The 17,500-nt window shown below is 43.2% G+C and overlaps 1 protein-coding gene and 1 long non-coding RNA gene across 5 annotated transcripts in view; one reads left to right on the plus strand and one right to left on the minus strand.

The window, feature by feature from the left end:
* LOC105903072 (phospholipid-transporting ATPase ABCA1-like) overlaps positions 1-17,500 on the minus strand; it is a 221,849-nt gene that overhangs the window by 192,135 nt on the left and 12,214 nt on the right. For all 4 annotated transcript variants that reach the window (XM_031585405.2, XM_031585404.2, XM_031585401.2 and 1 more), the window contains exons 3-7: positions 11,379-11,472; positions 9,556-9,697; positions 9,182-9,309; positions 6,998-7,125; positions 1,943-2,128 (exon numbers count right to left, since the gene is read on the minus strand). In XM_031585405.2, the coding sequence (XP_031441265.1) occupies positions 1,943-2,128; positions 6,998-7,125; positions 9,182-9,309; positions 9,556-9,697; positions 11,379-11,472 (678 nt within the window). The remainder of the gene's footprint in view (positions 1-1,942; positions 2,129-6,997; positions 7,126-9,181; positions 9,310-9,555; positions 9,698-11,378; positions 11,473-17,500) is intronic.
* The window catches only part of LOC116224718, a 17,809-nt gene continuing 4,933 nt past the window's right edge, over positions 4,625-17,500 (plus strand). The window contains exons 1-2 of the long non-coding RNA XR_004165708.2: positions 4,625-4,708; positions 12,311-12,313. This is a non-coding gene — a long non-coding RNA (uncharacterized LOC116224718). The remainder of the gene's footprint in view (positions 4,709-12,310; positions 12,314-17,500) is intronic.

The following is a 17,500-nucleotide window of genomic DNA, read 5'->3' on the forward strand; positions in this document are numbered from 1 at the left end:
GCAACCCTCTTTCAACAAAGCATTAGTCACACTACACATATCATATTTCCATGCATATTGTACATGGGGTGCAGCCTTCGGTGTAAAGCGCAGAGCGCTTAGCATCTAGCCGCTAATGCAGTATTTAGTGCAGATGTTGCGTTCCTTTTCAAATGACTGAAGGCAGGATTGATAAAGGACATAAGAAAGATGGTCAGCCAGGAGGTAAAGAAGCTTGCTGGGATGTTGCCTGGCCACCTAGTACTTGAGTGTCTGATCCCACTGTGTAGATCCCAGGGTCTAATTATTGCCCTAGAGAAATATGGGGAGAAGAAACAGGAGGTGGCAGAACAGCTGAGGTTTCGAGGTTATTGCCTCGTGCAGTTCCTAGAACTATGGATGTCTGTGTCTATCCAGGATAACCATTAGCCCCAGATGCAACACTGAGTTAGCCTAATGCTTATGGTTAACCTTTAGCGACCTGCTAACAAAAATCCTAATAATATCTGATGACATTTTAACCTGGCTTATATTTCCAGCATCTTCTTAGTCGCCCATCCAGGGACATTGCAAGGGGTTGTTTCAGGGAGCGTAGTGTCTGACAGGCGGTCTGTGATAAGCCAAGCATTAGGCTACATATTTCTTTTGGAGTAAGACGGCCTGTAACTTCTAGCTATACCCCATACATCAGATACGAAACTCATCGATGTAACCCATTTTGTTCATATCCCCCCCAGGAGTAGGCTCACTTTGTTCCAAGTTCTTATCTTATATGTAAATGCGTCTGCTTTACACGCTGTCACAAGATCTGTCTAATTAAGACATAATGACAGGGCCATTATTCAAATGATTTCATATTAGATCAAGGGGTCAGGCACATCACTTCAGGGGCACCCCTAGTCAGTGCTGCCTGTCTAGAGAGCAGCATCTGCTGAGTTTTTGCACTGCAGACATTTATATGAAGGAGACCCATCTTAGGCACTCCCTCAGGGAATCTGCTCGCTGTGGCCTAATTCCTAAATAAGTAGCTATTGTATTCAAACATGGAGTGTCTGAGATTTAAACGCTCTGTTTTTCATGGATGCTATTTGCCTTTTGAGAGAACCTGTCCAGAATATAATTGTCTGGATTTTAGGAAGCGTAGTTTGTGGCTGCATTGTCAGGCTGATGCCTTTTTATGGAACTGAGTGTAAATGTCATTGAACATGAATTCAAAGGAGCAGACCCCTGGGAGAACAACAAACAATGAGGGTGTCAGCAGGGAGACCATCACAATGGCAGAGCAAATTTGCTGAGGCAAAAATCCGGATATCAGCCGATCGACTGTGGGTGGGCGCTTATCAACCATATCGACACCAGTTCCAAGTCAGAAGCAATTTATTAGGAACAATGACCAGATGATATGGTTTCTGCATTAGATGTAGTGAAAGAAAGCCATGGAAGTGTATGGGTGAACACTAGCATGTGTAACAACAAGCCGAAATAAAAGGAAACTTTAGGATTTTCCAACCTGGGCCCAAATTTTAGATCTTTAGATTTTGGTCCAAACATTTACTAAGGACAATTAACGATTGGAATTGGTCCGGTATTGAGTTAGAACAGTTACTGCGGTAAACAGACACAGGTCTATCTCTGAAGGGATCCTTTCGATGCCACTTATACCTGTCTTAAGAAGCTGAAGCAGATGCATGTCCCATGGGATTACATTGTATAGCCATTTTGCAGTTGCTGGTTATAGAGTTATAACTCAGTACTGGACGAAATTTCGATAATTTTTGTCCATAGTAAAATTGTTTACTAAATTGTCTTCTTGACTTTTGTATTCCTTTGAACATTATACTATTGCTTGTTTCACTTGTTTTGTTTGTTTCAGGCAACCAAGACAAATTCCTTGGAGTTGGAAGCCTACATCGGATGTGCCTCTGAAACCTAGAGATCAACACACCAAGCCTTTACGACTCACATTTCTGGGGTCCAGGTTCTGCTGGAAGGCCTCCCTGGTCTGGCGCAGCTGTGCGGGGGAGAGGGAGCAGCTGAGGTTCTGGAAGACGTCCCGATCGGTATCCGAGCTAAACTCCAGGTACCTCTCGAGCTCCGGGCCCTCACAGAGCACTGACCTCAGGTCCTGCTCCCTCAAGAGCAGTGGGATCTGGAAGAGCAAAAGGAGAAGAAGGGGGTGGCGAGTATCCTCACATTAAATAAAAAAGGCATTTGATGGGAGAGGGTTGTGTGGTCTTGTCACAGACCAATGCGTGCCTCCAGGGTGGCGGGTACCCTCAGATTTAAAAAAAGGGCATTTGATGGGAGAGGGTTGTGTGTTCTTGTCACAGACCACTTCATTTTTTTTATTTGTCTAAAAGCCCCCTCCAATCTCTCTTGCATAGCTTGCATTTTTTGTTGTAAGTACATTACTTTTTTCCCTTTTGTCTACTTTCTAACATACTTCCCAGTTGCCACTTTTTTCATTTCTTATTTAATCTTATTTTGTTTTTCCATTTAGTAAATAGCCAGAGAATTTTAAAAGACATAGTCTTTACTGTTCTGGAGAATTAATGATAATGGAATAGCAGAACCGTTGAAATAGATTCAGAGTTTATTGAAAAGAGACTAATGGGTCTCCTATACATGCGCTGGGTAATGGAAATGACATTGCCCACTCAAGTTCCTCTAGTCACTATATCTTCCATTAGGCATTTAATTATCTCTAAAAATGAAATAAATACAAACATTTGTTATACAACAGTAGGCAGCATCTGAGCTTGGATTGAACATTTCAGCATTTATCAGTTGGTAAACACCACACACACACACAATATTACACACACATTTATACTCATATACACACTCTCTCTCTCGCTCTCTCATACACACATAAGCACACACATACACCCACACCCACAAACGTATAACCATACACACACAATCCCATCAGCACACACACATCTGCATTCCCCTCCTGATGCCCTGTGTGCTTGTCTCGCGAGTGTAATCATCTCCTTCAGGCTCATCAGATATGATGGGGAACATAGAATTGCATCAGACAGAATAAACTTGGAAGCCCTCAGAGCTTCAGCCACGCACAGAGCTAAATCCCCTTTGAGCAGTCACACAGACGCAGGAGTGGCGTAGGCTGGTCATTTTCCGAATAGTGCTGCACGATTAATCTAATCACAATCACAATTGGAATCGCATGTCGGCCTGTGCAATTACATAGCCGCAAAAGGCCTCAACTTAATTAAGTAAAAAATGTGACAATTTATTCTCTATTTGTATGCAATCATTCTCTGTTTAGGCAGTGAAGGGTGTGCAGAGTAAGGTCACATGACTGTCCCATGGTCACATGACTGTCCCATGATCACATGACTGTCCCATGTGCAGACCACAGGGTGTAATCCATAGATATATATAAAGACTAGATGTCTCGTCCGCGTTGCCGGCCAACGGAGTCGAACGTCCGCACATGGCGGCCATCTTGCCCCGGTCAGTTCGCTCACCCATAACATTGTGTTGGTATTGGTATGTACTTTTTAAATAACCATAACTTGCTCAATTTTCAACCGATTTTTAAACGGGATGGTTTGTTATAAACGTCAGAGATGTAGTTATGACACTGCACACTTATGAATAATTATGTTATTTTCTTAAAAATATCCAAAAAGCATCCCGAATTATAACCACGTTAATAACGTTTGTAAGAAACCAAACCATTTGTAAATCCATTGAAAATTGAGCAAGTTATGGTTATTTAAAAAGTACATACCAATACCAACACAATGTTATGGGTGAGCGAACTGACCGGGGCAAGATGGCCGCCATGTGCGGACGTTCAACTCCGTTGGACGAGACATCTAGCCTTTATATATATCTATGGTGTAATCTACTCAGATTTAACTGGGGGTTATCAAGGAAAATCAAGGAAAGTCACGGATGACGACTCATATTGCCTAAATTGCTGTTAAATGGTACTACGACAGTGATTAAGATGTCAGTTGAGTTTAAATAAACCTTAAAGCGGCAATAAGTAGTTCTGTTCCAAAACTAGCAAGCTAACTACATAAAAGGCATGCAAAAACCTTGCAAACACCACCAACAGCCCAGTTGGCACCATTGTTGGGCAAGTTACTTAATAAAAGTAATCAGGTAAAGTTACTGATTACGTTCTCTAAATTGTAATCAGATTACTTTACTGATTGCTTGCTCTATAAAGTAATCGGATTACTGATTACTTTCAGTTACTTTCCAAAAACAAAAAAAAGATCATCCCTTACCTGAATCATAGAAGTGCTGATCTAGGATCAGTTTTGCATCTTTGAATAGACACAAGACAATCTGATCCTATACCAGCACTCTAGGCACATCTTGACCCGATGACATAAACAGGAAGGGTTAAAAAGCAGACTGTACATAGCAATCTATTTTTACCATAATGTCCCAACCATTGCACCCAAGCCAAATTAATAGAAATGTGAATATAACAAGCAATTTTGTAATGCACCAGTACACTATAGGATTAGTGACATATCAAACAGAGTCAATTATCTAGACTGTCATTTAATTTTCAAATATGAAATTACAAAAATGTAAAATACACACAAATTACAAAACAGGCTAAATCGTGGCTGACAATCGTGGCTGGGTCAAGCATCACCCATGGTGGAGGAGTGTGACTGCTCTCCCAAAAAGAAAAGGCAGAGACTGATGGAAAGCCTTAGGCCCAGCGCTTGACATAGTAAAAGCAGCACAGCAAATAATTAACATTTTAATCAATTAACTTTTTAAACCTTAAATGCTATTTATTATATAATTAACTTATTTATTCTAACTTATATTTATATTTTAATGAATACAATTTAACAGGGTTACACAAACAATAACTTAAGTGCCAGCTCTGGCTTCGTGGTGCAGTTGCAACCTAATCTTAATGTTTAGCTTGTTTCAGAGGAGTTGGGGCAGTCTGTCCTTCAGTCGAGGCCGAGACATGGCCATCTCTCGCTACAAGTTTCACCTGTTCGTGTTGGCGAAACAGATGTTTGTAGATGTTGCTTGTTGAGTCAAGTGCAGTTGAGAGGCGCTTGTCTCCAGGGCACAGCTTACATTTAACTGTAATATTTTTTTCTTTCACAGATACAAAAAGAAAACATCCAAAACATCCGTGGTCACTCTTATCGCCTGCCATCATGTTTATTAGCCTTCTACTCGCGTGACCCCACATTCACCGCAGTTCCCACCAACGGTTTACAAAGTAACACCATGGAAACTGAGGTGAATATGGGGTCACGGCCGCGCATGAGCATATCAATCGAATGAAAGGGAACAGATAGGCACGTAAAAAGTAACTTAAGTAACTGCTTTTTTATTCGGTCAGTAACTGTAATCGGATTACCGAAAACTCAAAGGTAATCCTTTACATTACTGAGTTACTGGATAAAGTAATCTGATTACAGTAATCGGTTACTTTGTAATCAGTTACTCCCAACACTGGTTGGCACTAATAGAAGCTTGCCAACACACTAACAGGTGTGTTTTGGCAGTATAGCTGGCAATGTCATGAATGTGAAAGCTTTTCTTCCATTTTTGCAGGGTGTTCCAGCCCGGAACACAGAACTACATAGTGCATATCCTGGATGGCTAGTGGGAAAGACACAGGTGTTTATCTGTCCTTTCACATGACCATATGCTATCAAAACGAATTTGAGGATGGTACCAAAATTAGTTGCCTGTAAAACCATACCTCAAAAAGTGTCAAATTGTTGCATAGTGTTGCTTTAACACCATGGTGACCAAAAAGGCCAGGGAGTATTGATGGCAGTGCATTCTCGTCAGAGTACATTTGTAATTTGATACAGTTTTCATATCAAGGGCTAGGCTAAGTTGACAATTTATTTTCTTTTTTCCATATTCAATATGATTGAGAAGTAAGCATACATACAATGGTCTAGCTAAATAACTGAAAACAATCTGGATCATTTAATTATAGCCGGCACACGGGCTACAGTTCTGGAATTGAATCGCTACTCACTGCTAATTAAGTTAGAGGTCTAGGTCTAATGTATGAATACTATGCTATTGTGTTAAGGATAACTTCATTCTAATAATCATTTCAGCTGCAACCCGAGTTAAAAGTGCACTTGCAACAAGTCAGAATTAAATTGAATATTTTTATATCAAGTGGAAGGCTATACTTCTCAGTAATAAGATTAGTACAGAAGTGTGAGGGGTGAGAGGTGTGTTGCCTGTACTTAGCCAATTCATGTGTTCACAGCAAGCAGAAAAAAAAGGCTGAGCTTGTGTCCTTTAAAATGGCTGCCTGTGAAAACCTCCTTCACCTCCTTCTACTTCTTCACAGGCAAAGGAGTTAGCCATTTTAAACGACACAGGAATGCCCATGATAGAGGGGGTCCAGGGGAGAGTCACTTCTGACTAGAGGCAGCTCGAAGTCCACTTGTTACGTACAGGGTAATATCATGCCATTGTTTTGATTGCCCAGTTAAAGAAATGCCTGTCTTATGTTCAGCTAAACGTGATACTATTTAATATAAATAAGGATCTTTCTCCTTTTTTTAAACCATTCACAATCCACCATTAATTCATTTATTCATTAATTCAACCACTGCTGTTAGCGAAGTTAGTTCGATTAGAGTTAGACTATTGTGTCAGACATTGTTCTCGTGTTCTATCTTTTTTATTTTCCTGTATTTCAATTGGTTAGCAAGGTGCTAACACCACCAAGATCACATATCTCTACAATACTGTGCATCTTTGTGGCTAGAAGCATCTGTTAAATAACTAAGTCTTTTTATAAGTTTGACTGCATAAGCACTAAAAAAGCACTTTTGCTCCTCTTAAGTTTTATCTTCATTCCACTTTTGGTGTCGCTTCTGCTCCTAGCGCTACGGCTATGCTACAGTTTCTTCAGGAAATGCACCCCTGGTTGTACATTACTATTCTGAAGGGCGTGATGGCGATCATCTGGTCTTTGACTCTAGAGCAAAAAAAAGAGGTCAAATCGTTAACTCACCATGTTGGGGCGCAGGCTTGTCTCCATTAAACTCTCAGCGGTGGGCGGTGACACCGCAAGCTCATCTTGAAGGAACGCCGTGAAACTTTCATCGTCTCGCAGAAGACTTCTCAGAGGAACCAGTTGACCTAACATAAGATGGAGGGCAAGTACATTAGCTCAAAAAGAGGTTTCGGCTACAAAGGCTACTTCAATGATTTTGAAGGGAAAGATCCTGCTATCTGTAGTGAATTTCAGTATGATCAGAAAGGGGTCAAACTGACCCTCTGACTATTAATTCCAACTTTCTAACAACATGATTATTATTTCACACTGTGACTATATTCAGGGAATTAAGCTGAGCATTTCTGCAATGTGATTATTTCATTTGACAGCTTATGAACATACGGTAAGCTGTAAGAATATAACTAAGGCCGAACTACCATGTGTGAGAAGCCCAAGTCTCGCTGTGGGAAGAGACTGCCTGTAAATTGGGCTTGTATTAGGCTGCTAATGGCCATTTACGCCAAATTAAAAGCACATCATCTGTCCATGGGACATGGCTATCTCATAGACAAGCATGAAAGCCAATTGAGTGTTGAGCGGTTTCTGTATGCCACCCCCCAACACACACACATACACACACCCTACTTTCCCCTCTATGCCAAATCTATAGCGATGTCATGGTCCTACTTCGATAGCACTGGGGCACTGGGGTCGAAGAAAAAGAGAGAGCAGGCTCTCTTCGATGATACGGTTTCACACATTTGAAATGTGTGACATTCCCAAGATTCCGGAAGCTTGGCGTTTTCCTGCTTCATGAGTAATAATAGATGAAGGTTTGTGAGAGGAACTGGCCTATGTGTGTGTCGTTCGTTTAGTTTTAGAAAATTCCCAGGATAACTGCCGACTGGCAGAGGTCTGGCCCTGGCCTGGTCCTCATCTGGAAAAGATTAGTTCAGAAGCTACTGTGCGAGTCCTCTGTATATTAAAGCTTCATTTAAAATATAAACTGAGTTAGCACACAGTGTGCAAAACGGTACTATTTATGACTAATTAGGATGGGGACATGACAGCTGCCTCTCTTTCTTTAGTGGGTCTACATCAAAACATTAAAGTGTTTACATGAAACCCACAAATGGCATACTGCTCCTTATCATACAGTACATATGATAGCAACCATTTCATTAAGCATTCCTGATGAATCCACTTAATCTCCATTTTGAAAAGCCACTCCAATCTTTTCTTAGCCTAGACGGCATTAGCATAGACACCATCGCTGTTACCTGTAACGCCCCCAACCGAAACCAAAACAGTCATAACAGGTGCCAACTAAAGCACGTGTTAGGGTCAGTGCCAAACAGACCCCAGCCTTCTGCTGAACTCCGCCGTTTGTGGAGCTGATTGGAGCTCCCACCTCTAATCTCTTTTAATCATCGGACAGACTGCGCTGGCGAGCCCACCTTTGCCATCCTCGTCTTTGATATCGCCCGCGTCTCTGGTCTGTCTAATTACCTTTCCCTCTTGCGTTCACTGATTCAGATTCCCGTTAATTATGCCGGGGCTTAGATCTTTTGATGGATTTAATCTTGTATAGTAGTGGCACATGACCCTCAAATGCTAATTTTTCCCCTCTTGTCTTGCAATCGGCTGTACCATGGCCTCGACGACAGTTGGTTGGGCTCTCTGTATGTGTACTTAGTAATGAGCATCTCTCAGAGATTCGGTTACATCACAGATGTGAGTTGTGAAGATGAGTGGACAGTCACGCTATTTCACAGGGTAAAGCTGTTTCCAGCACATCCTAGAGAATGATGGGCTGCTACCACCTCAAATATTCAAATTGGGAGTCGTTCACATAATTTCCTAATGACAGTGATGGACATGGTTTGATTTTGTTTGGGTGGACAGGTTTTTTGCTTGTAAACAACAACAAAGTCTAGCAAACAAGCATGCTTTCATCACAAAATGTCATTCAGAGCTGGGTTGTTAAGAACACAAACGCAGAGCAGAAGGAGTATGTGCGTCCTCCGTTCTCTTCGAAATAAAAGCTCAGATTAGTCTAGCTTCTCAGACCATATGCTGAACATCAACACCAGACCCAAAGTTACTGTCCTTGACTACATTTCAAGGACACCCTGCAACAGTTTTCTCTGACTGCGACAATGAATATTGAATAATACGTCGTTATGCTGTGCATCATACCATTTCCAAGGTCGGCATTTTGAAGAACCAAGGACTCCTGGCCAAAGTCGTCCAAGAATTGTTTGACCGTAGCCGGGGAGAGGCCGACGGACAGGAGCGTCTGCAGTTCGATTAACACCCCCGCAACGCTGCAGCAGAGACAGGCCGGGATAAGTGAAGAAAAATAATACATGGATGTGACTGTGTGACCTTTTCCAAACTCCCCCAGGCTTAAATCTTTAACACCAAGAGAGAACAAAATCCATAAAAGCACGACAGAGTTTTATGCCATGACAAATGAGGGGGGCCGCCAGCGCGGCGATGTGATTATTTAGTCACCGCACCTGGGCGAAGCGTGCGGTGGGAGAATACATTGTGACTGCGAGAGCACATACATGGAGGAGTTGAAATTGTTGACTTGGCCAGGGGTCTCTCCAGGTGTTGGGCTGCTAACACAAGGGTTGTCAAGGTTACACATGATGCCTTGCATCCATGGCAACACTCCAGCAGAAGGCATAGCTTTGTTGGGGTAGTAGCCTGAGGAAAGGGGGGGGGAAGAAGACAAATAACTCTTACTTATGATCAAAGCACATGAATTCATTCCAGGATTCCTGAACATACAGTGACTATACCACATTTTCTCGAGGCAGTGCAAAACAATCATCATGAGCACCACCAGAATGATATTTTACTCCCAGACATATAGGCAAAGCTGCAGACAGACTAGCTGACTGAAGCAATAGCGTAACATAATAACATAACATAATTGTGATTGGCCCCGGTGCAAATATTTTTCCCATGTTGTTATTACCTGATACATTAATGGGATTCGTATGTGAAAGAGGGAGGATGGAGAGAGAGAGAGAGAGAGAGAGAGAGAGAGAGAGAGAGACCCATTCGCCCTTTACCTTGTAGAGTTACTGTGCGCGTAACTAACTACCAGGCGGGGGGAAAATGCATTCCCATGTTTAGGATGCACTCGAGTATTAACCGAAGGGCTGCAGAAATTCTACAAAATCAATGTATAAACCACGGTTATTAGTTGGAAAATGATGGTATCTCAGGTACACGTAACGTGTAGTAGTGATATCGTTGAATGGTCACTTTGAAGACAGTGCTTTGAAGATTCTCTTTGTGCTCAACCTGATCTCTGGAAAGGGAGAGAATCAGCGCCAGTGGAGATACAGATTGACAGTTTAGCTTTGGCCATTTATAACTCAGTCTAAAGCTGCTCCATTATTTTTAAATCCTCCTGATGAGATTCTCTTTGTGCTTAACACGTTCGTGGGAAAATACACTGGCACTGGAAAACATATAATATATGACTGACATGTCTGAGTTTGTCACATTTAAGCAGAAGGAAGGACCGGCAATCAAACAACTTAGAAGGCATGCAAAACAACCTTACAAACACCAACAACAGCACAGTTGGCACTAGAAAAAACGTGCTAACTCGTGTCTTTTGGTGATATAGTGGGCAAGTCGTGCTGTGCCGTGCTTTTTTCTTTCACATTTTCAGAGCTGTATAGTGTACAGCCTACGTGGCTAATTGGAACAACAGGTATGTTTATCCGTCCTGCACTTGACCTCATACCATTTAAAAAAATATATTTTGAAGATGATACCAGTTGTAGTTACAGAAGCAAATTGTTACATAATGTCTCTTTAATGTGATTCTGAGAAAGTTCACTGGTTCAGAAAAACATATGATGACTGACATGTCTGAGTTTGTGCCATTATCACAGCAGCGTAGTACATTTAAATAGCGTAGCACATTAGAAGGAGAACAACAGTATATTTATGGGAAATAAATAAAGCATGTTAGCAGGGAAGGTATTGAAAAATGTTGAGTTTGTGTTGTGGTGGCAGAGCCATAACTCATAGAACCTGTATAATGTTATATTCATGATTGTAACTGGTTTAATTTTAAGTTATCATTCACCTTCGAGGGTGCATTATCACTCTGAGCTGCATGTGTGGGTGTATCATCATTGGACCGCCCTGAAATTATTCTTAAGCCAGTTAGGAAACTCATCATTTACTGTTTTGGATTTTGTCTAATTTCACAGAATGCTAATCGCTGATCATTTATTTACTTAAGCGTCTTTGAGAACTGTGAAAAGCACTATATAAATGTTATTTATTATTATTATTATTATTATTATTATTATTATTTTTATTATTTGGGTCATTTCAGACTTCAATCTGAGTGGCTTACATTGGCCTTTGTAGATGGGATGATTGGTGGATCTGACCCCCACCAGGATGAAGAACAGGAACAGCGGCCATATCACCTCCACCACCAGCCTCACCTGCAGAGGAAGAAGAAACACAGACAGCACGACACATTTGCATTAAGGTTCACATCCAAAGACCACACACACACACACACACACACACACACACACACACACACACACACACACACACACACACACACACACACACACACACACACACACACACACACACACATACACACACACACACACACACACACACACACACATAAACACTCTGACCATAACTTGAATTTATCTCCGATTCATACCCTTAATCTAATCCTTACTCTTAATCCACATCTGTTGCTGCACGGCTTCATAAAGAGTGTCGATAGATATTTGAATGGTAATTTGCGGTAGACTATCCGAACAAAGGGGCCTTGAGAATCCAGAACAAAAAAACCTCCTTGGCACAATGCACATTGATCTGTTAATAATGGCTGTAACCTTCCTGGTGTTTAGCACTCTAAAGGACATTAGAGATGGTCTATAATTGATAAATATCTTGATAAAGGTCTATAAATGATAAATATCTTGTATATTGCAGTTTTCATGCGCTATTGCATCCTTGAATCACCCAAACTGCAATGAAATGAAGGATCTAGAAATCTGAGAAAAGCCTGTCTGTGTTGTTGTTGTTTTTTTTGTGCCTTCTTCCTTGTGTTGAAGGCCATCTAAGAACCTCTCCAGCCGTGCTTGAACGGGAAACAACAACAAGAGAAGGACACTTGAAATAAGAGGGACTCCCTCTCTGCCTACTCCATGTACTCTGCATGTGCTGGATCAGAATTAAGTTTGACCACTCAAGGTCTCGCTCGAATAAGGCTAGCAGTCTCTGTTCCCCTCTGCCATGTTATTTCATATTCAGGATGTGGAAGCTGTGGCAGAGATGCTAATGTTCAGGTATGCAGAGTGTAGGTGCCCATTCACTCCGTTCAGGTCAAAGCTTACCTGTGCCTAGCATACATAGCAGCCCAATTAGAGATTGTTATGCAATGATAAAAAGCTCCTTATCATTATAAAAACACCCAGTTCATCTTACACGACTATGAGAAATGAATCTTTGAAATGAACAAGTACACCCATATTTGACCACTAAACTCCACTTGAGGGGTTAGTCCAGTAAATCAAAGCCTTCTGTTGGTTTTCTGTCCTGACTTGAACCCGACACATGATTTTACCACAGTATGAGCATGAATAATGCCTCACACACACACACACACACACACACACACACACACACACACACACACACACACACACACACACACACCACAGCTCAGTCGATATGTTAAGGCTACACCTTCAGAGAAATAAAAATGAAAAATAAAAACACATCTGTTCAAGGTCCAGGATTAGTCAAACTCCTTAGCCAAACTTTGAACCGCAACAACCAGTCTGAAAGGAAAGAGCGGAGAGCTGCTTCCTTGAGTTTATTCTCAGCGCACTACATCCCATAGACCCACGGCCCTAATAGAGGGCAGAACCCAGTGATTGGAGGGGTCCGGGGCGATCAGAGGGGTGCGGGGCGATCAGAGGGACGGATACGGGGGCATTTATCACTTTATCAGGGCTAGCAGCAGAGGGGGAGCAGAGCTCAGGAATCAAGAGCATGACTCACATTTTTTTGGAGGGGTGGGGGGTGGGTGAGGTGGGGGGGGGGGTAAGTGGGTATGGAGGACTGCTGTTATATCATCTTCCAATTTCTTCTTGCCTAAAGGCACAAAGACTGCCTTTTAAAAGAGTGGCGGTGGTGGTGTGTAAGTGTTTGTGTGTGTGTGTGTGTGTGTGTGTGTGTGTGTGTGTGTGTGTGTGTGTGTGTGTGTGTGTGTGTGTGTGTGTGTGTGTGTGTGTGTGTGTGTGTGTGTGTGTGTGTGTGTGTGTGTGTGTGTGTGTGCATGACTGTGTGGGGGGTTGACCAATTCTGTTAAACAACAAACTCTCTCTCACACACACACCCACACACATCCTTGCTGGACCCCTCTGACTAAATGTGCCATTACCTTGTCGAGCCTCGTAGTGTCATTCCACTGGCACAGAGGTCCATAAGGCAGACTCAGACAGAAACAGAGGGGCGGGGGGGGGGATGTCTGAGTCACAGAACATCAGTGCAGGGCTTCTCCAGCTGTGGACTCAGCTCTTAAAGCTTTTCCACAGCATGTCTTAGGGGTACGACATGTTATTAAGTCAAGGATTCTTTTTTGTACATTTTCTTTCACTGCTGCGCTACATTTTATTCAGGCTTTTACCCTACTTTTAACTTCTACACTTAACTATCCCATTCCTTCGCTCTCTCCTCTATCTCCAGCTCTCTCTATTATACATCTCTCTCTCTCCTCTCCTCTTCTCTCTCACTCTCTCCTCTTCTCTCTCTCTCCTCTTCTCTCTCTCTCTCTCTCTCCTCTTCTCTCTCTATTATACATCTCTCTCTCTCCTCTTCTCTCTCTCTCTCCTCTTCTCTGTCTCTCTCTCTCTCTCCTCTTCTCTCTCTATTATACATCTCTCTCTCTCTCTCTCTCTCCAACACTGGCCAACTCCACTCCATCGCCTTGTTCAGACACCCGTAGCTGTGGTGCAATGCCCTGGTTAGCGGAGTGAGAAACACACTTCTGTTGACCTCAACGATTCAAGCCGACTGCTTGGAAGAGAACCTCACAGGTTTACCTCGTGAGACATTCTCTTTCTCAAAAGGGACACAGACGAACATGCTCACACACACAGACGAACATGCTCACACACACAGAAGCAGACAGAGGGTTTCCATCTGCTGATGAAGGCTTAGAACGATGAGTTGCTCAACTCAAAGCATAGCCTAGTTTTACTTGTGAATAGTTTCTTTTCATTTCTGATACTGCTTTTCAAAACCTTCCTTGTCCTTAAACAGATATATATATTTTTTCCTCTACTTCTTTTTCCCTTTCATCGTATTTCCTCTTCCTCTTTTGCGTATTTTTTTTTTTTACTTTTCATTTCAAAGGAGGCACAAATCAATCATTTTCATTATGGTACAGGCTAGCAATATCAGAATTGCTGGAGGTTCCATTGAGCCAATCAAAGGGCTCTCGTTCCCACCATGGGGTCATTAGGGGCCTTATGATATGACCAGTGGGTGGCAGATTGACTTCCACACAACAGATCACACACACACGTGCCTGCGCAACAGTCTGCATGTGTTGGCCACACAATAATGATTTGTAACCTTCAGAGAATGAAGGCACACAAAGGCAAGCGTACAAAAGAAGCCCTGCGGTCTAGCAGGACTAGCATAGTGTCTCTCTCTCTCTCTCGCCCTGTGATTTGCCCCAGCCTCTCTCTCTCTCTCTCTCTCTCTGTCTCTCTCGCCCTGTGATGTGCCCCAGCCTCTCTCTCTCTCTCGCCCTGTGATTTGTCCCAGCCTCTCTCTCTCTCTCTGTGATTTGCCCCAGCCTCTCTCTCTCTCTCGCCCTGTGATTTGTCCCAGCCTCTCTCTCTCTCTCCCTGTGATGTGCTCCGGCCTCTCTCTGTCTCTCTCTCTCTCTCTCTCTCTCTCTCTCTCCCTGTGATGTGCCCCAGCCTCTCTCTCTCTCTCTCTCTCTGTGATTTGCCCCAGCCTCTCTCTCTCTCCTTGTGATGTGCTCCGGCCTCTCTCTGTCTCTCTCTCTCTCTCTCTCTCTGTTTCTCTCTCTCTCTCTCTCTCTCTCCCTGTGATTTGCCCCAGCCTCTCTCTCTCTCTCTCTCTCTCTCTGTGATTTGCCCCAGCCTCTCTCTCTCTCTCTCTCTCTCTCTCTCCCTGTGATTTGCCCCAGCCTCTCTCTCTCTCTCTCTCTCTCTCCCTGTGATTTGCCCCAGCCTCTCTCTCTCTCTCTCTCTCTCTCTCTCTCTCTCTGTCCCTGTGATGTGCCCCAGCCTCTCTCTCTCTCCCTGTGATTTGCCCCAGCCTCTCTCTCTCTCCCTCTGATTTGCCCCAGCCTCTCTCTCTCTCTCTCCCTGTGATTTGCCCCAGCCTCTCTCTCTGTCCCTGTGATTTGCCCCAGCCTCTCTCTCTCTCTCTCCCTGTGATGTGCCCCAGCCTCCCTCTCTCTCTCTGTGATTTGCCCCAGCCTCTCTCTGTCTCTCTCTCTCTCTCTCTGTCCCTGTGATGTGCCCCAGCCTCTCTCTCCCTGTGATTTGCCCCAGCCTCCCTCTCTCTCTCTGTGATTTGCCCCAGCCTCTCTCTCTCTCTCTCTGTCCCTGTGATGTGCCCCAGCCTCTCTCTCTCTCCCTGTGATTTGCCCCAGCCTCCCTCTCTCTCTCTGTGATTTGCCCCAGCCTCCCTCTCTCTCTACCTGTGATTTGCCCCAGCCTCCCTCTCTCTCTCTGTGATTTGCCCCAGCCTCTCTCTCTCTCTACCTGTGATTTGCCCCAGCCTCTCTCTCTCTCTCCCTGTGATTTGCCCCAGCCTTTCTCTCTCCCTGTGATGTGCTCCGGCCTTTTGCCACCGCTGTCAATCAGCGCCAGCAGAATTATGCCAAAAACCCTCGAAGGGAAACAGCGACAGCGTTAAATCGGTTTTTTGCCAATTACACCCCCCACCAATACTCCCCAAAAAATCTTAATAATGCATTCATATAATTTAACACTTATCTCTGAAGCACGGTACCCTCAGCATTGTCTCCTATCAAGTAGCGAAGTAGCTGTGTGTGTGTGAGTGTTTGTGTGTTTGTGTGTGCGGAATGAGCAATATGTGAGCATTCACACACATGTGAACGGTATGGTATGTGCTGGCTTGTGTATTTTGTGTGTGTGTGTGTCTGTGTGTGTGTGTGTATGTGTGTGTGTGTGTGTGTCTGTGTATGTGTGTGTGTGTGTGTGTGTGTGTGTGTGTGTGTGTGTGGAATGAGCAATATTTGAGCATTCACACACATGTGAACGGTGTGGTATGTGCTGGCTTGAGTATTGTGTGTGTGTACATTTGATCAATTAATACATTTGATTAATATTAAGTGAATATAAATTATATTATAAAACAGCCAGCAAATAACTGACATGATTGCAACCTACAGGCATCTGCATTTAACTGTAAGTGTGAGAGAGAGAGAAAGAGAGAGAGAGAGTGAGAGAGAGAGAGGACTTCCTTACGTCAGCGCTTTTAAACTAAATTTACAGCAAGAAGTGTTTTGATGTAAAGTTTGCCTCCAGAGCTCCAGTGAAGTCACTGCTTTCTATCACAGTGTGAGTCTCTCCCTGTTGAGCATAATCCCAGTGGATCCAAGCAGGCAAGAGCTGGCTGACTCCAGCACAAGTCTTTAACTCCCCCTACCACTGAACGGTAGCTTCACATCAACTCATCTTCACAGAGAAACTGCCTTTCTATTACATTACGGTGAAATTTTGAAATGGTTGTCAGAAGCTGTGTCAGGAATCAGATAGGCTCGCGCGGAGGACTTCATTATCATCAGACAAAGATAGAATAACGTTTCACCTTTTGCAAGAGGAGACACTATCGGACTACTTCTGAGAGAGTTTATGATTTACCAATAGATTATGTTACTTCTCTGGAGAGAAGACTCCGACTCCAACTCAGACTAGTCTACATCGTTTATTCAAAGGGTGCTATTATATTAACAAGACACTGCTATGATAAACAATTTAAAGGGAAAATAAAATAGGTAAGAGGCTACAATTTAAACCTCAAGTCTTTGCAGACGGTGGTACTAAGCCTGTCGGGGAGTAGTTGGTGCTCAGGAAGTCGGCACGCTACCTGTAGCGGCCTCTCACTTCAGCCTGTGTTCTGTGGGGCTCTAATGCTAACCTCATAGCCCAATACCAAGCACAGTATGACTTATTGTACCGATGTTCGATCACTCCATACCATATCCATCAATCATTCATCCCCATTGATTATAGGCCTCTCAGAGGTTAACGCAAGTAAATAGTGATGTGCTGTCCGCTCCAGCACCTCATTGTGCCTTTAATTATCAGGTAAGTTAAAACTGACACCATATAGCCTGCTGGATCAATAAAAGCAGCAGGAGGATAAGCAGCAAGATGTTTTGAATCCAAAAAATCCAACAAGAGCCAGTTACACCACATACGTCCA

This window comes from Clupea harengus, chromosome 18 (assembly GCF_900700415.2).
Source record: "Clupea harengus chromosome 18, Ch_v2.0.2, whole genome shotgun sequence".
Taxonomy (NCBI): Eukaryota; Metazoa; Chordata; class Actinopteri; order Clupeiformes; family Clupeidae; genus Clupea; species Clupea harengus.